Source organism: Somniosus microcephalus, chromosome 3 (genome assembly GCF_052327205.1).
Source record: "Somniosus microcephalus isolate GS21.2 chromosome 3, FLI_Smic_1.0, whole genome shotgun sequence".
NCBI lineage: Eukaryota > Metazoa > Chordata > Chondrichthyes > Squaliformes > Somniosidae > Somniosus > Somniosus microcephalus.
In genome coordinates, this window is record NC_140989.1 from 275,077,949 (window position 1) to 275,095,814 (window position 17,866).

The 17,866-nt window shown below is 49.1% G+C and overlaps 1 protein-coding gene across 1 annotated transcript in view; it reads right to left on the minus strand.

Annotated features, from left to right (window-relative positions):
* Positions 1–17,866, minus strand: part of LOC147121973 (protein Niban 1-like) — a 190,864-nt gene that overhangs the window by 106,716 nt on the left and 66,282 nt on the right. The window contains 2 exon segments of the mRNA XM_085982571.1: positions 1,467–1,581; positions 8,766–8,897. Of these exon segments, the coding sequence (XP_085838697.1) occupies positions 1,467–1,581; positions 8,766–8,897 (247 nt within the window).

The following is a 17,866-nucleotide window of genomic DNA, read 5'->3' on the forward strand; positions in this document are numbered from 1 at the left end:
GAGATCATGGCTGATCATCCAAATTCAGTACCCGGTCCCTGCCTTCTCCCCATATCCCTTGATCCCTTTAGCCTTAAGAAATATATCCAACTCCTTCTTGAATATATTTAATGAATTGGCCTCTACTGCCTTCTGTGGTAGAGAATTCCATAGGTTCACCACTCTCTGGGTGAAGAAATTCCTCCTCATCTCAGTCCTAAATGGCTTACCCCTTATCCTTAGACTGTGACCCCTGGTTCTGGACTCCCCGACCATCAGGAACATCCTTCCTGCATCTAGTCTGTCCAGTCCTGTCAGAATTTTATAAGTTTCAATGAGATCCCCTCTCATTCTTCTAAACTCCAGCGAGTATGAGCCCAAACGATCCAATCTCTCCTCATACGTCATTCCTGCCATCCCAGGTATCAGCCTGGTGAATCTTCGTTACACTCCCTCCATGGCAAGAACATCCTTCCTCAGATAAGGCGACCAAAACTGCACACAATACTCAAGATGTGGTCTCACCAAGGCCCTGTACAACTGCAGCAAGACATCCTTGTTCCTGTACTCAAACCCTCTCGCTACGAAGGCCAACATACCATTTGCCTTCTTAACCGCCTGCTGCACCTGCATGCTTACCTTCAGCGACTGGTGCACAAGGACACCCAGGTCTCATTGCACTTCCCCTTCTCCCAATCTATTGCCATTCAGATAATAATCTGCCTTCCTGTTTTTGACATCAAAGTGGATAACCTCGCATTTATCCATGTTATATTGCATCTGCCATGCTTCTGTCCAATCACCCAACCTTTCCAAATCATACTGGAGTTTCTCGGCATCCTCCTCACAGCACACACGCCCACCCAGCTTTGTGTCATCTGCAAACTTGGAGATATTACATCTAGTTCCCTCGTCTAGATCATTAATATATATTGTGAATAGCTGGGGTCCAAGGACCGATCCCTGCGGTCACTAGTCACTGCCTGTCACTCGGAAAAAGACCCATTTATTCCAACTCTTTGCTTTCTGTCTGCCAACCAGTTCTCTCAAGATTGCTAATTAATCCTTTCTCATTACATAATACCCAGTCTAAGATGGCCTGATCTCTAGTTGGTTCCTCGGCATATTGGTCCAGGAAACCATCTCGTAAACACTCCAGGAATTCCTCCTCCACAGTATTGTTACGAATTTGGTTAGCCCAATCTATATGTAGATTAAAGTCACCCATGATAGCTGCTGTGCCCTTATTGCACGCGTCTCTAATTTCCCTTTTAATGCCATCCCTAACCTCCGCATTAAAATCTACGAGCCTTTATTTTCAAATGAAAAGTTACCAAGGTCTCTACCACCTAGAAACATGAATACTTGTCGGTGCTTGTGTGACGTGTTTGTTTTTCCAGAATGACATGAACTTAGTATTGGTTTGTACTAAAACAGCTGCGGAAATCGAACTGCCATCAAAACGTCAACAACTCAGTGCTACTCACCACTTGGGTCGGGGAAATATTTATCCACCAAGAGGGCATATTCAACCATGGATGTCAGCACTCTGCAACCAGTTGGAAGCAGTTTACATTTTGGGCCTCCTCCTTTCTGATAGGCCTAACGCAGATACACAATAACACAGAAAGAGCAGTCAGCGCCTACATCAATTCTAGAATGTGGTTTTTAAAATTTGTATTAAAGCAAATATTTATTTACACAGACCTTTGCTATGTTCCACAGAAAGATACTTTGAAGCTATTGCAGGGTTGGAATACTCCATTATTGTTGGAATTGTTCTGATATTTTCATTAAAAACAATTATCTTTGTGTTCCCAGGCAAAGAAAATTTGGGAATTAGCTCAATATGAAGGAGACTTTCGGGTTGGATGCCAACCGGGTGGTGCGCCCGCCCAACGAGGCAGTCGGGAGGCCTGCACCACTTTCAGGGTCAGGCCTCTAACATTTTGCAGCGAGCTGCAGGCGTTAAACAGGTACTCCGTTGCAGCTCGCCAGACTGTTTGGGAACCAGTCGGCAGGTAAGGCCTGTTTGGGGGTGTGGGGGGATGGGGGGGGGGGGAGGAGTGGATGCCGGGTGAGGAGAACGGGCCGGCAGTGGGCCGGAGGATTTTTGTGGAGCCTGGAGAAGTACTCCTGATCCTCTGGTTCCCACAAGATCTTATTAACAAAACACCTAACATTTGGGAGAGTTCTCCAGTGGTCCCTTTAAGGATGATCGATTCGGCCATTCAACGCCTGGAGAAAGTGGGACTGGCATGTGTCGTGCATGCTTCGCCCATTTCTCACTGAAAGTTGTAATCGGAGTCCTACAACAAGTGTTAAATACTTAAATAGCCTCCTGCTGTTTTGGGTGGGAGTGCTGATCACCCAATTATAGGCCTACCATAAAATTGATTAAGGCGGGCAAATAAGATTCCCGTCAGAATTTCTACTGCATGTCACCCGTTTTCCAGATGAGAAATGGGCGGCTGGCGGTTAAAAGGCTCCCCTGTTATAATGATGAGTCTTTTAAAAGAAAAATTAAGATCCATTCATTTTTCTTCTGAGAAAAATAACTCGGACTTACTTAAGTGCTATTTTAGAAGATTTTTGTAAAGAGAGAAAATATGTAGTGTAATAGTGCAAATGAACTAATCAAGTACAACACAACAAGTTACATTCAACAAATAAGATAAGATACAACTAGGGACTGTTGGACCAGGAATTATATGCATACTAGTGCTCATTAACTGCATTATCATACATGTAGCAACTAGCAATCATTAGTGATCAATGAAGAGGGTTCTTACTAACATTTACTTTACAGAAATAACTGAGGAGAAGATGAGGGGATGAAGATGGAGGGGAAACAATCAGAGCCTGAAGACTTCCTGCAACATGGAATTCTATATCTATATTGGAGGATTAACCAGTGGGAAGGAAAAACACCCCACATTATTTCAATGGAACATTTGTGACATGTTAATAGGATTGATTACATGATGACCTCTCAAAGTCATCCAGTGTTGACTTGGCTACAAGTTTACCAAAGTACAGTCTTACTTCAGCTACAATGTACACATCACTGGCCTGGATTTTGCAGTCAGCAGTGAACGAATGGTGCGCGCCGTTCATTACACTTACATTAGCCCACAGACTTTCTATGGGCTTTTGCACTAGAACTTGCAGTGATAAGAAATCCAAAACAGCACGGCGCCCTCTACAGGGGATCTGGGACCTGTGTGAACAGAGCAAGCAATGGTGTGTCTCCATGCCCAGTCAGATTCCGTGTTTAACCGCGCACGTGCAGTCACTGGAATGTGCTGTCCGACTTACTCTTTAATAACAGTGAGCGCTGATAGCCTCACCATTATTTTTACCACAAAATCTGGGCCAAACTGTCTCTGAAGTAGCTGAAATATACCTGTCTTAACATTGTGTCCTCTCCACCAGTTATTTACGACTGCCTAGCAACCCTGAATGCTCATGTCACATGGTTGCAATTTAGGTTCTGAACACCAGAATGGACACACCCCTAAATTAATATTTAAATGAGGCTGTGGCTTCCCCTGCTGCTGGTCCCACTTTTTGGAAATTACATTGGGGTATAAAATTGGTAGCATTCCAGCTACCAGCTGCCCGATTTAATCTGCAACTATGGACAACCAGCAAGGGAACAAGCAGACCTATTGTGAAATTCCCTGGTGTTGCAATCCTTACTGCAGCACAAACTTTCATGATACATCAGGTTCTTGAAACATAAATTAAATCTGTACAATGAGGTGCGGTTTGCAGTGGCATGAAGTCATGTCCTTCACATCATCATATCGCCAAATACCAGATGACAGTGTCCCTTTATAGAAACTTATTACATATGGGCTTGTGTCAGTGCATAGATTAAGACAGCCTTTCCTGAAGATTTAGTTAATTTTGGGTCAGTTTCATGGAATTTAATCAGGCTGAAATGGAATTCTAAAAATGACTGTCAACAATGTTTTAAGTACAAAAAAAATTCAGGAATTTAAAAAAAATTCAAGCAGCTCAAATGAAGCCCATCATGTGTTATTAAAGGTGCAGTAATTAATTTGGTATTGTGCATTGTCATTATTGTCATTCTACCACCAATAATCAGCAAATACAAATTTATTATCTTATATATATAAATCGGTCGTTCTGTCTGTCCTTCTGTCTGTCCTTCTGTCTGTCTGCACGTGTGCGTCTGGGCGGCTATGCGCTCGAAAGTTACAGGGCGTACCTACGCGTGCGTTACGTCGAAAGAAAGCTTACCTTTCCAAAACGGTTTTAAGCGTATTTACGTTTCGGCCGGGCTAAAATCGCGCCCGCGGTATCCGAAAAACCTTAACATTCCGCTCATTAGCATCTCATTATCCGCTCATTAGCGACAGAGTGACCTCGAGCTCGACCAATTGTACGCCGGGTTGCTGGCGTGTGCCGCCGGGCCAATCGGTGCGTGTGTGGGCGGGCCTTATCGTTCTGAACCGAGGTGAGTCGCCGCCATCTTGATTCCAAACTTTTCCTTTCTTTTTCCCGCTTTCTGCGTCTTTAAAAAAAACGTTGCTTTTAAAACACATATTGTTTTTTAAAAAAATGATTTAGAAAGTCATTAACTTATATCTAATCTCATTAATTTTCCTACCTTTCCCCGTTTTTCCAGGTAGGCCTCGAAGCCTCGGCCTCTCCTCCGCACCCACGCCCGAGCTAGGCACCTCCCGGCCCCACTCGAAGGCTGGAGGGGCGGGCCTCAGCCCAGCGCCATGACCTTACTAAAGGGTGCGCGCGCACGCAGCAGGAGCAGCTGAGACGCGGCGTCTCTCTCTCTGGCTCGGCCGGGGGGCGGGGCTTGGTGAGCGTCAAGGGTTACCCTGGCAACCGGGCCCGCCGGCCGTCTCGCACAGCCGCAATCTTGAAGCCAGCTCGGGAGGCCGGTGCTCGGAAGATCGCGCCTCCGGAGTTCGGTGCTTGGTTGGTGGGGGGGGGGGTGAGCCTCGGGGGTGGGGGGCGAGTCTTGGGGGGGCCAACCAGGGGGCTCGGGAGTTTGGGGGGACGGGGATCAGGGGGCTCGGGGACTCTCCCCCTTCCCTTCCCCTCCCCTCCCCCCTCCTCTCTCCCCCCCCTCCTCTCTCCCCCCTCCTCTTTCCTCTTCCCTCCCCCCCTCCTCTTCCCTCCTCCACCCCCCTCCTCCCCTCCCCCCGCTCTCTCCTCCTCCCTCCTCCCCCCTCCACCCCTCCCTCCCTCCCCTCCCCCCTCCCCTCCCCTCCCCCTCTTCCCTCCCCTCCCCTCCCCTCCCTCTCTTCCCCCTCCCCCCTCCCCCTCCCCCCCTCCCCTCCCCCTCCCCCCCTCCCCTCCCCCCCTCCCCCTCCCCCCCTCCCCTCCCCCCTCCCCCTCCCCCCTCCCCCCTCCCCCTCCCCCCCTCCCCTCCCTCTCTTCCCCCCAGTCGCTATCTCTCTTCCCCCCAGCCGCTCTCTCTCTTCCCCCCAGTCGCTTTCTCTCTCTCTTCCAACAACAACATGCCCGCGAAAAAGCCTCGGCACCGCCGGGCACTTCAGCTAGTCTATATATATAAATCGGTCCTTCTGTCTGTCCTTCTGTCTGTCTGCAGGTGTGCGTCTGGGCGGCTATGCGCTCGAAAGTTACAGGGCGTACCTAGGCGTGCGTTACGTCGAAAGAAAGCTTACCTTTCCAAAACGGTTTTAAGCATATTTACGTTTCGGCCGGGCTAAAATCGCGCCCGCGGTATCTGAAAAACCTTCACATTCCGCTCATTAGCATCTCATTATCCGCTCATTAGCGACAGAGTGACCTCGAGCTCGACCAATCGTACGCCGGGTTGCTGGCGTGTGCCGCCGAGCCAATCGGTGCGTGTGTGGGCGGGCCTTATCGTTCTGAACCGAGGTGCGTCGCCGCCATCTTGATTCCAAACTTTTCCTTTCTTTTTCCCGCTTTCTGCGTCTTTAAAAAAAACGTTGCTTTTAAAACACATATTGTTTTAAAAAAAAATGATTTAGAAAGTCATTAACTTATCTAACCTCATTAATTTTCCTACCTTTCCCCGTTTTTCCAGGTAGGCCTCGAAGCCTCGGCCTCTCCTCCGCACCCACGCCCGAGCTAGGCACCTCCCGGCCCCACTCCAAGGCTGGAGGGGCGGGCCTCAGCCCAGCGCCGCTACCTTACTAAAGGGTGCGCGCGCAGCAGGAGCAGCTGAGACGCGGCGTCCCTCTCTCTGGCTCGGCCGGGGGGGCGGGGCTTGGTGAGCATCAAGGGTTACCCTGGCAACCGGGCCCGCCGGCTGTCTCGCACAGCCGCAATCTTGAAGCTAGCTCGGGAGGCCGGTGCTCGGAAGATCGCGCCTCCGGAGTTTGGTGCTTGCTTGGTGGGGGGGGCGAGTCTCGGGGGGGCCAACCTCGGGAGTTCGGGGGGTGGGGATCAGACTCTCCCCCTTCCCCTCCCCCCCTCCCTCCTCTCCCTCCTCTCCCCCCCTCCTCTCTCCTCCTCCCTCCTCCCCTCCCTCCCCCTGCCCCTCCCTCCCCTCTCCCCTCCCCCCCCGCCCTCCCCCCCCCTCCCCTCCCCTCCCCCGCCCTCCCCTCCCCTCCCTCCCCTCCCCTCCCCCCCGCCCTCCCCTCCCTCCTCTCTCCTCCCTCCCTCCCACCGCCCCTCCCTCCCCACCGCCCCTCCCTCCCCTCCCCCCCGCCCCCTCCCGCCCTCCCCCCTCCCCCTCCCCTCCCTCCCCCTTCCCCCCTCCCCCTTCCTCCCCCCCTCCCCTCCCCCCCTTCCCCTCCCCTCCCCTCCCTCTCCCCTCCCCTCCCTCTCTTCCCCCCAGTCGCTCTCTCTCTTCCCCCCAGTCGCTCTCTCTCTTCCCCCCAGTCGCTCTCTCTCTCTCTCTTCCAACAACAACATGCCCTCGAAAAAGCCTTGGCACCACCGGGCACTTCAGCTAGTCTATATATATAAATCGGTCGATCTGTCTGTCCTGTCTGTCTGTCTGTCATTCTGTCTGTCCTCACGTGTGCTTGTCTGGCTATGCGCTCAAAAGTTACAGAGCGTACCTACGCGTGCGTTACGTCAAAAGAAAGCTTACCTTTCCAAAATGGTCTTAAGTGTATTTACGTTTCGGCCGGTCTAAAATCGCGCCCGTGGTATCCGAAAAACCTTCAACATTCCGCTCATTAGCATCTCATTATCCGCTCATTAGCGACAGAGTGACCTCGAGGTCTTATCGTTCTGAACCGAGGTGAGTAGCCGCCATCTTGCTTCCATTCTTTTTCCTGCTTTCTGCGTCTTTCTTTTCAAATATACATTTCCAGCAAAATAAAATTGAATTTATTAAATTGTTTTAAAAAAAACTTCATTCATTTGTAAATATTTTCTATAACCTGAAGATTCTTTTTCCTACCTTTCCCCGTTTTTGTTAGGCCTGAAAGCCTGGGTGTTTCTTGCCCAGCCAGGCCCGACCTAGGTAATTCTCCCACGGCTTCTTCTAAGCTCCCCCACGCCCCCCCCAACCCCCCCAGCCGGGGCAACGGAGTCAGCCACGAGGGTCAGGGTGCGCGCGCAGCAGGAGCAGCTGTGACGCGGCGTCTCTCTCTGTTCGGCGCTCGGCTCGGGTGGGGAGGGCTCTCGGGAGTGTGGGGCGGGGTGGGGCTCGGAGAGCGGGGCTCTCGGGATTGCGGGGCGGGCGGGGCTCGGAGAGCGGGGCTCTCGGGACTGCGGGGCTCGGAGAGCGGGGCTCTCGGGAGTGCGGGGCGGGGCTCGGAGAGCGGGGCTCTCGGGACTGCGGGGCGGGCGGGGCTCAGAGAGCGAGGCTCTCGGGAGTGGAGTGCGGGGCGGGGCGACGCGGCCGGTGCTCGGGAGGACGGGGGCTCAGAAGGGGGGGAAGGGTTACCCCGCCAACCGGGCGTGGCCGTCTCTCAGCCTCAAGCCGGCTCACACCTGTTCTCGGGGCTTGGCTCTATTTGCGGCCGCGGGCCACTCGCCCTCTCTCTCCTTCCCTCTGTCTCTCTCCCCCCCTCCTCTCCCCCCCTCCTCCCCCCCCTCCCCGCCCTCCGCCCCCCCTCCCCGCCCACCCCGCCCTCCCCTCTCCTCCCTTCCCTCCCCCCCGCCCCCGCCCCTCCCCCTCTCCGCCCTCTCCCTCCCCGCCCTCTCCCTCCCCGCCCTCTCTTCCCCCCAGTTGCTCTCTCTCTTCCCCCCAGTTGCTCTCTTTCTTCCCCCCAGTCGCTCTCTCTCTCCCCCCCAGTCGCGCTCTCTCTCTCTTCCAACAACAACATGCCCTCGAAAAAGCCTCGGCACCGCCGGGCACTCCAGCTAGTTTCTATATAAAAGAGGAGGAGAAGCCCCTTCAACTACAATAGGTTGCATGGCTGTCTAACCTCTCTCCACCTCCTGTACCAGGGAACTCCATTGACAAAATGATGCCAGCAGTACAAGAGCACAGATGTAACTTACGACCAATGTAATCACCTGCTGACTCTGTGCCCTATTGCACCACCGTGCAGAGTGCTACTTGGATACCACAAAGTATGAGGTCACCTAACACTAATTACAAGTATAGAAAGGATGCTTGATGTGGAGATCAAAGAGAACCTTTAACATAAGCCAAAAAAAGACGATAAGGATCTCACACAGTCAGGTGTTGCTATTTACAAAGAAAGTCTGCAGCCCTGCGTCTGTCAGTGGTGCACACACTTAACTTTACATTCCAGCACAACATTATTGCTCTGCTTTAATTTTCTGTTTTGCTACTGCCCCAAAAGTAGCAAACCAGCAAACAGGAGCGAAGGGTTACTTACCTCCTTGTTTTCATAGCATTCGATGCTATTGTCATTTTTTATAACAATGTATCGATCTTTCCATTTCTTGAATTCTTCTGCATATTGTATCACTTCCTGTTTATAGATCACTTTCCCAGTTTCCGCTGGCTCCTGAAAGATAGCATGTAGGCTGTAAAGCATAATTCAGATACACACTACCACTGCATCTCAAATTGTTTGAACAACTGAGTATATATATTTTGATACATCACTATAAACCATAAAAAGAGAAGGTGGGGCAGCGCAGTGGTACTGAACTTCAGTGCACTAATGCTTGGTGCTACAGATCAGGGATGGGCTTAAGTTCAAATCTTGCTTCATGCAGTTCCCAACCTGAGACAGGCCAAGTAGGGAGATGCATGTAGAGGCTCTGGAATATTCCAGAGATGGGGAGAGCATTTCGGAGTCATTTCGGAGCAGTATGTGGCACCTCTTAGTTACTGGCTACGAGTATTGACAGTAGCTTGGATGCAAATTGTCTACCTGCCCTTTTAGCTGTAAACCTCAGGATAAGCAGATGAATAAAAGGGGGAAACTAAAAACAAAATACAAAAAAGTAAAAGGAGCAACTTAGGAAAGCACTCCTAAAGAAATAAAGCCAAAATTAGAGAAACTAATGCATGAGACAGAACTTTTTTCTAATCCAAGTTATTGTTTTATTCTGAAAGCAATCTCATTGCCCTCTAGGAATAATTCCAAATGGAACATAAATCACACATCCACTTATTTTGATTAAGGCTGAAACTTGCAAATAAGGGCATCAAATGATGGTAACAATTCCTTTGACCACTACATGTAGGGTTATTGGAATGTGATTGTGAAGATTTCCACTTCAGTATTTCTAGTGAAACCACAAGCATATTCTAAAGATTTCATTAGAAATACCCAACAGAGGAAGTCTGCACGAATACATTTACGTCACTACGCAGAGCGACCAGAGGCATTCTTACCCCGTATAGTGAAATCTCAACCCATTTTCTGTCAAACATAGAATTGGAAGTTGGATGGATTTCCACTAATCTGAATTGGCCAGTCTACGTTTATTGGGGCAGAAACGTTTTTCAGCGCAGTGCCAAGTCTATTAATGTAACCAAATGCACAGGTTCAGAGCCAAATTAAATCAGGAGTCAGCCAGAATCACTGCCTTCTGCCACAGGTGGAATTTAGACTCATTCCAATCAGGTGAAGAAGAACAAGAACAAGAAGAACAACTTGTGTTTCTATAGCAACTTTCACAGTCAATCAATTATTTTTAAGCATAGTCACTATTGTAATGTAAGCAAACACAGCAGCTAATCTGCCCACAGCAAGGACCCACTAACAGCAGGAGATAAATTACCAGTTACTCTGTTTTAGTGATGTTGGTTGGGGGATAAATGTTCGCCAAGACACTGGGACAACTCCCCAGCTCTTCTTTCAATAGTGCCATGTGATCTATTACATCCATCTGGGAGGGTAAAACAGGGCCTCAAAGAAAACATCTTCAACAGTACAGCACTCCCTCAGTACTGCACTGAAGTGTCAGCCTAGATTATGTGCTCAAGTGTCTGGAATGGGGTTTGAACCCACTGATATGCGTGGTACTTTCAAATTGTTCATTGTTAACTGAAAACTATATGGTCTCCTGATGGGAGTAAGCACATTGCAGCAATTATACTCCAATGTCTTCTCTTGCATCACTTTGTTACTCTTTGTCAAAATATTCTAGAGGGCCAGGAAATAAAAGTAACTAGTTATTACCACACAAATTCAAGTGTTTATTTGGACATAATACCCACAACCTTCTGACTCAGAGGCATGAATGCTACAACCGAGCACACCATCAAATAGATAGAACAAATCAACAAGAATGCTTTGTGCAAAAATGTAACATTATTGTGTTGTGCAACTTTCTCTTCCTTTGAAACAATGACCCACGCATTCACATTGATAAGTGGAACATATTAGAACAAATCTTTTCATTGTTATTGATGAGTAGGAATAAGGGATAGAGAACTGCTTCACTGACTCTGTGCTTCCTTTAAATTGCCCCAGGATTTCCAGGGCTCCCCCAGCGGGTAAAGCTGGGCCTCTATCTGTAATAGACAGAGATATTGGTGAAGGGGTGTGTTAAGTCTGTGTGTTCCAGTTGTATTAAGATTAATTACTGACACAGACTACAAGAATAAAGTTCAACAGGTCTTTACTAGTTGGAGGTCAGGACTATACTAAATACAATATCACTACACAGTACTTATATACCGGTGGTCACCACCAGTATTATGTATACAGCAGCCAGAGAAAGTAGTACATCTCTTAAGGTGGAACAGGCTTAAGTTCTCTTAAGGTGGAACAGGTTACATACACCACAATCCTCCCTTTTTAGCTTAACAGTCATATCCCCATTTAACATAACATCATAACATATATACATATATAACTTCAGGTATAAACAGTTCAAAGGTTCAGTCTTTCAGGAGGCCTTCTGATTCGGTTTGGATAACGCCTTTCAGTGGTCTCTGATTCTTGTTGCTGAGGTGACTCTTCTTGTTGGTTTCCTATGTATTGGACGTCATCATCAGGTACAGTCCCTGCCGAGGTAGATGCTTCAGGTTCATTAACGTCTTCCACAGTTGTCTCTGTCGCAACCATGGGTTCGACCCTTGCTCTTGATTCTACCAGTTGATCCGCATGACGCCTTATCACATTGTTACCAATATCTACTGTGTACATCAGAGGTCCTTGTCTGGCCCGAATTGTTCCGGACTGCCATTTTTCATTTCCATAGCCCCTTGCCAACACTGGTTGTCCTACGTCGAAACTTCGAGTGGACTTGTTATTAATATGCCGGAACTGTTTGTTTTCCACTTCCCTCCGCACATTTGGTTTTAACAAGTCCAACCTGGACCGCAACCTCCTGTTATAAAACATCATGGCAGGACTTTGGTTAGTCACTGCATGAGCGGCGTTTCGATATGCCATTAGGAAATTGTCCACCTTGTGTTGTAACGGAATCTGATCATCATTCATGGCCTTTTTGAATGTTTGGACAAATCTCTCGGCCAACCCGTTTGTCGCCGGATGATATGGGGCAGAGGTATAATGTTTCACCCCATTCTTCTTTAAGAATTTTTGGAATTCTTCCGACACGAACTGTGGTCCGTTGTCCGAACATATCTGTTCTGGCAATCCGTTCCTTGCGAATATTGTTCTTAACACCGCAATTGTCTTTTCTGAAGTAGTGGTATTCATCTTGATCACTTCTGGCCATTTGGAATGTGCGTCCACCGCAATTAGGAACATGGAGTCCATGAATGGACCAGCAAAGTCAATATGTACGCATTGCCATGAGGCTGAAGGCCATTCCCATGGGTGTAGCAGTGCGATCGGAGGTGCATTTTGCACTTTTTGGCACCCAGCGCAGCTTTTTGTCAACTCCTCTATCTGTTGGTCAATGCCCGGCCACCATACATAAGCCCTAGCAAGACTTTTCATCTTAACTCCCCCCAGATGACCTTCATGCAGTTCCTTTAGAACTCTTTCCCGTAACTTGGGAGGAATAATCACTCTTGTCCCGTACATCAAAGTACCATGGCAGACGGACAGCTGGTCTCGCCTTGCCGAGAATGCCGGTAACAGAGGATCACCATGTGTTGGCCATCCCTTCACTGTCACCTCGTAAACTCGGGACAGTGTCGGGTCATTCCTGGTTTCTCTTTCAATACTTGCATTGGTGACTGGTAAACACTCGATGATGGTCGAATGAAATAACTCAACAGGGTCAACTTTCGTCGTCTCTTCTGCTTCAGGTAGTGGCAGGCGCGACAGCCCATCAGCATTGCCATGCTGCTTTGTACCTTTGAATTCTATTTGATATTGATGTGCCCCTAGGAAAAGGGGCCATCTCTGGAGTCGCTGTGCTGTCATCACCGAAACACCCTTCTTAGGGTTAAAAATGGATACCAACGGCTGATGGTCTGTCAGAAGTGTGAATTTTTGGCCCTGCAGGTAATGATTAAACTTCTTCACTCCCCATACAAGGCTGAGAGCCTCCCTATCGATCTGCGCATAGTTGCGCTCAGCGGAGGTCAATGATCTGGATGCAAACGCGACTGGCCTTTCCGTGCTATTTGGCAACTTGTGTGAGAGTACTGCCCCAATACCATATGGAGAAGCATCACAAGCCAACCGAATAGGCAGTGTCGGGTTGAAGTGAGCCAACACTTCCTCTGAGGTGATCAATTCTTTGCTTTTGCGAAATGCCTTCTTACAGTTTTCGCTCCATTCCCATGGTACCCCCTTCTGTAAAAGAGCGTTCAGCGGGTGCAGTACCGTGGATAGATTCGGTAGAAACTTATGGTAATAGTTAATCAATCCCAGAAACGACCTCAACTGAGAGACATTATCCGGAGCGGGAGCCTTTACAACTGCCTCTATCTTGTCAGGAGACTTATGAAGCCCCTCCCAGTCAATGACATGACCACAGTACGAGATCCGCTTCTGAAAGAACTCACATTTCTGCCGATTAACTCTAAGTCCATACTCTTTCAGTCTGTTGAGCACCAGTTCCAAGTTTGCGAGGTGTTCTTCATCACCATCACCTGTAATCAGAATATCGTCCAGGTAACATTGTGTGCCTGGAATTCCCTGTAATACCTGCTCCATGGCCCTCTGCCAAATTGCCGGAGCCGATGCCACTCCAAAAACCAGCCTATTATACCGGTACAAACCTCTATGCGTGTTGATCGTGAGGTACTGGCGTGACTCTTCTTCAACCTCCATCTGCAAGTGCGCCTGCGCCAGGTCTATCTTGGTGAAGTGTTTCCCGCCAGACAACGAAGCAAAAATATCCTCAATCCGCGGAAGCGGATACTGCACCGTGTGAAGCACCGGATTAACGGTGATCTTGAAATCTCCACAGATGCGAACCTTCCCTGGTTCTCCTGGCTTGTTGCTCGAAGGACGTTTCATAACGGGAACAATGGGCGTAGCCCACTCACTCCAATCTACCTTAGACAGTACACCTGAACGTTCTAGCGCTTCCAGTTCCGCTTCTACAGTAGGTCGTATTGCATAGGGTACCGGTCTGGCTTTGAAAAATTTTGGTTGTGCATGTTCATCAATCTTGATGTTTGCCGTAATTCCTTTCAGTGTTCCCAGTCCTTGCTGGAACACCTCTTTAGCATCATCCAATATTTTGGACAATCGTTTAGGTTTGACATCTGTTTCCCCGGAATCTACCGTTAGTGCTTTTAAGGAGTGCCAGTCCATATTCATTTTCCTAATCCACTCCCGTCCCAGTAGTGGTGGACCTCCTTCAGGTAGCACATATAAGTCCATTACTTGGCTTTCTTCGCCCTTGTGGACGACTTTTACCTCTATCTTTCCGATGGGGTACACTCTTTGCCCCGTGTATGTTTTCAATATAATCTCCGTATCCCGTAGGGGAATATGTTGGAATAACCTTTTGTAATCTTTCTTATTCATGACCGTCAATGCCGATCCAGTGTCCAATTCCATCTTTACTTGGACTCCTGCTATCTGAAGAGTGACCCAAATTGTCTGGAGATCTGCATCCTTACTAACGTTGTGGACTCTTAAGCTACCCAGTTCATTACTGCTAGCGTCTGAATCTGACTTCTGTTCGTTCGAACTGGTCTTTGTCACCTTGTGCACCTTTATGTATTTTCCTTGCGGTGACTTTTTGTTGCTGGTCTTCTTTCCTGACCGGCATACTTTAGCTATGTGGCCAAGCCTGCCACACGTTCTGCATTCTTGGTTTTTAAACCAACACTGGTTCTGATCGTGTGTTGTCTTTCCACAACGATAACATTTTACAGTACTCAAACCCAATTTATTTGTACTGTGTTCCGGTGACCGTAACTGCATTACTGCCGTGCCTCTCACTGCGGCTTCGTGTGCTGCTGCCATAGTGACCGCTTTCTCAAGCATCAGCTCATTCTCCTCGAGCAGTCGCTTTTGTGTATCTTCTTTTAATAATCCACACACAAATTTATCTCTTAGCGCGTCTGTTAGTCCCGTTCCAAACTGACAGTACTTTGCTAGCTTACGCAATTCCATTAAATATTCAGCATTGCTTTCATCCTTCAGCTGCCTTCTGCTGTAAAATTTAAATCGTTCCGCTAGCATCAGCGGCGTGGGGTTTAGATGATTTTTCAGGACAGTAACAATCTCCTCGAACGTCTTATCCGCCGGTTCATCTGGTGATAAAAGGTGTTTCAATTGCCCGTATGTCTTCGCACCCATTAAGTTCAATAAAGTTAGTGCTTTCTCTGCATCTGGGATTTTATTTGCTTTACAATAATTTTGTATGCGTTCTACATACATGGCCCAATCTTCGATGTCGCCATCAAAGGTATCAATGTTCCCATGTTTAGGCATCGTTGCAATTTATTTTATCCCAAGATGGCGGCTTCCCGCTCTTGTCTTCGTCCTCCGCCTACAAAATGGCGGTTTTCCTGCGCTTGGCGGTCTTTACCCACTGGCTGCAATGGCGTTTGGCGTGCCGCTGCTGCTCCCCTTTCCCAGCGGTTAGTAACTCCCCCGACGCTGTCTCCGCTTCACCGCGGCTCCCTCGGGCATTCGCGCTTCCCCGATGTCGCGCCTCGCAGCCCTTCTTGCAGCCCGGTTATTAGCACCGGCTGCGTTCGCCTTCACCGCGGCTCTCGCGCCTTCAGTCGCCCCAGACGCTGCGCCTTTTTGGCTCAAAAGCGGCCCGGCCCTTATCACCAGCCGCGATCGATGTCCCCGCGCTGCGCCTTTCGGCCCGAATGCGGCCCGGCCCTTATCTCCGGTCGCGATCGATCTCACCGCCCTTATTCCTCCGTCTTCCTCCCCCCGTCTGTACAGCCAACGCGGCCGACTTTCTGCTCGCGTCGCTGACCGGCTTACCCACCACCGAGGCAGAAAGAAGATAGCTGACTGCCGCTGATGGAGGCTTCGAGTTCAGGATGTCTTCTGCACTCCGGGTTCTCGATGCCTGCCGCGCGACGTGTCTTCCAGCAGGGTGATGAGGGTGGATGCCTCTCTTCGACGCCCGTTCTGTGGACGAAGCCGCCGTGGATATAAACTGCCGCAGGGTAAGAATCGGACTCGTCGCCACTGTTAAGTCTGTGTGTTCCAGTTGTATTAAGATTAATTACTGACACAGACTACAAGAATAAAGTTCAACAGGTCTTTACTAGTTGGAGGTCAGGACTATACTAAATACAATATCACTACACAGTACTTATATACCGGTGGTTACCACCGGTATTACGTATACAGCAGCCAGAGAAAGTAGTACATCTCTTAAGGTGGAACAGGCTTAAGTTCTCTTAAGGTGGAACAGGTTACATACACCACAGGGTGGTTCCCAGCCTCCCGCCTCACTTTCCTTCACGTTGGCCTATTAGACACAAAATCAAAAGGACACTCAAAGAAAGCAGGCATTGGAGCCCCGCAAGCAAGAGGTTCTGCGGAAGTACCAGAACAACCCCAAAGGCCACTGGTGGCATAAAGTAGTCCAAGAATGTTCAAGAATACGGTCCGCTAACAACTTCTCAGTGCAAGTAGGGACAGACAACAAATGCAGCCTTGCCAGCGTTGCCCACAACCCGAGAACAATTTTTTTTTAAAGTGGCAAGAGGTTTAGGAAGATAGTTCTAGATGGCTGGAGCATGGTGGCTGATGCAGCAGCCTCCGATGGTGAAGCAGAACGGATTGAGGACAATCAGTAATCCAGGGTTAGAGAAACCGAAGGTTCAGCCTCGGAAATAAGGGGCTAGATTTTGCTAATGGGGCGTTTTGGAGGCGGGACTCCCACTTGTCGGGTTTCAGTCCCGCCTCCATCAACTTCTGGCCAACCCACGCTATTTTCCCTTGATGGACCTTGTTAAGCCCGCCCAGTAGGTTTAGCAGGCCAATTAAGGGAAAGCCGGTGACAGAATGTCAGTGTATGACGTTTCATGTGTCAAGATGAATAGTCATCGTTTGACAGCTCTGTGAAGCTGTCAAACACTGCCATTCTCTGTAGTTTGATGAGTTCTTGAATTCAAGACCTCATCAAACCTCTTTATTTAGCAGAAATTAGATGGTTGTTGCAACGGCCATCTGTCACCTCTGCCGCAGAGGTGCGAGACTTTCCGCATACCCACCGATTGAAGCCTGCAGGAAGAAACAAAGATAAGTAAACTTTTTCTAACACTTTCCACTTAACTCACATACTCACCTCTCCACACTTGCACCCATCACTCACCTCCACAGTGCACTTTTCGACCCCTCCGACCCCCTCCGACCCACTACCTGCCTCGGTGACCCAGGCGGGTTTTGGAGCCTTCGGGAAGCCCGCACTTGTGTGGGCAAAATGGGGATAATCCTCTTATCTGCCTGTTAACTACCTGCTAACAGGCAGTTAAGTGTCACTAATCTCCTTCCCGCCTCCAAGGAGACGGGACCCAGTGCGGGTCGGCTACCCGTCTCCTGGCAAGATGGCACAGAGGCGGGTTGGGGGCGGGTTGGGCACCCACCCCCAAATTCTGCTATTTTTCCGGCAGTCCCGCCTCCATACTTGCCTCCCCAGGGCTGGCAAGATCGGACCCAAGATTTCCCAAATAGGGTTGTGAAAGGATTTAATAATGAGGGCTAGGAACCTGAAATTGATTTTCTGCCAGTGAAATTTTGTGACGATTGAGCTGATGGGTGTGTGGAACTTTGTGCAGAGAAAGATTCTGGATTAGCTAAATTTTGTGGAGGCTGAGTTTGGTGAGACCAATGAGGAAAGTATTTGGGAAATCAGTCCTCGAGGTGATGAAGGCATGTATGAAAGCTTCAGCAACAGAGGGGCTGAGATAGGCATGAGCAGGCAGTATTCGCAGAAGGCGGTATTGGTAAATGACTGGATGTATTGTAGAAAGCTCAGAACAGGATCAAAGAAAGTGTGAAGAGTGCACATGGCTGGGCTCAGTCAAACAAGCAGCCAGGGAGGCTGATGAAGTTGGTGTTAGACCGGTGCTGCCAAAAGCCAAACAGAACGCTTCAGTTTTGCCAAAATTAAGCTGTTGATGTTTCAACTCATCATGGGCCTGATATTGTACAGGCAG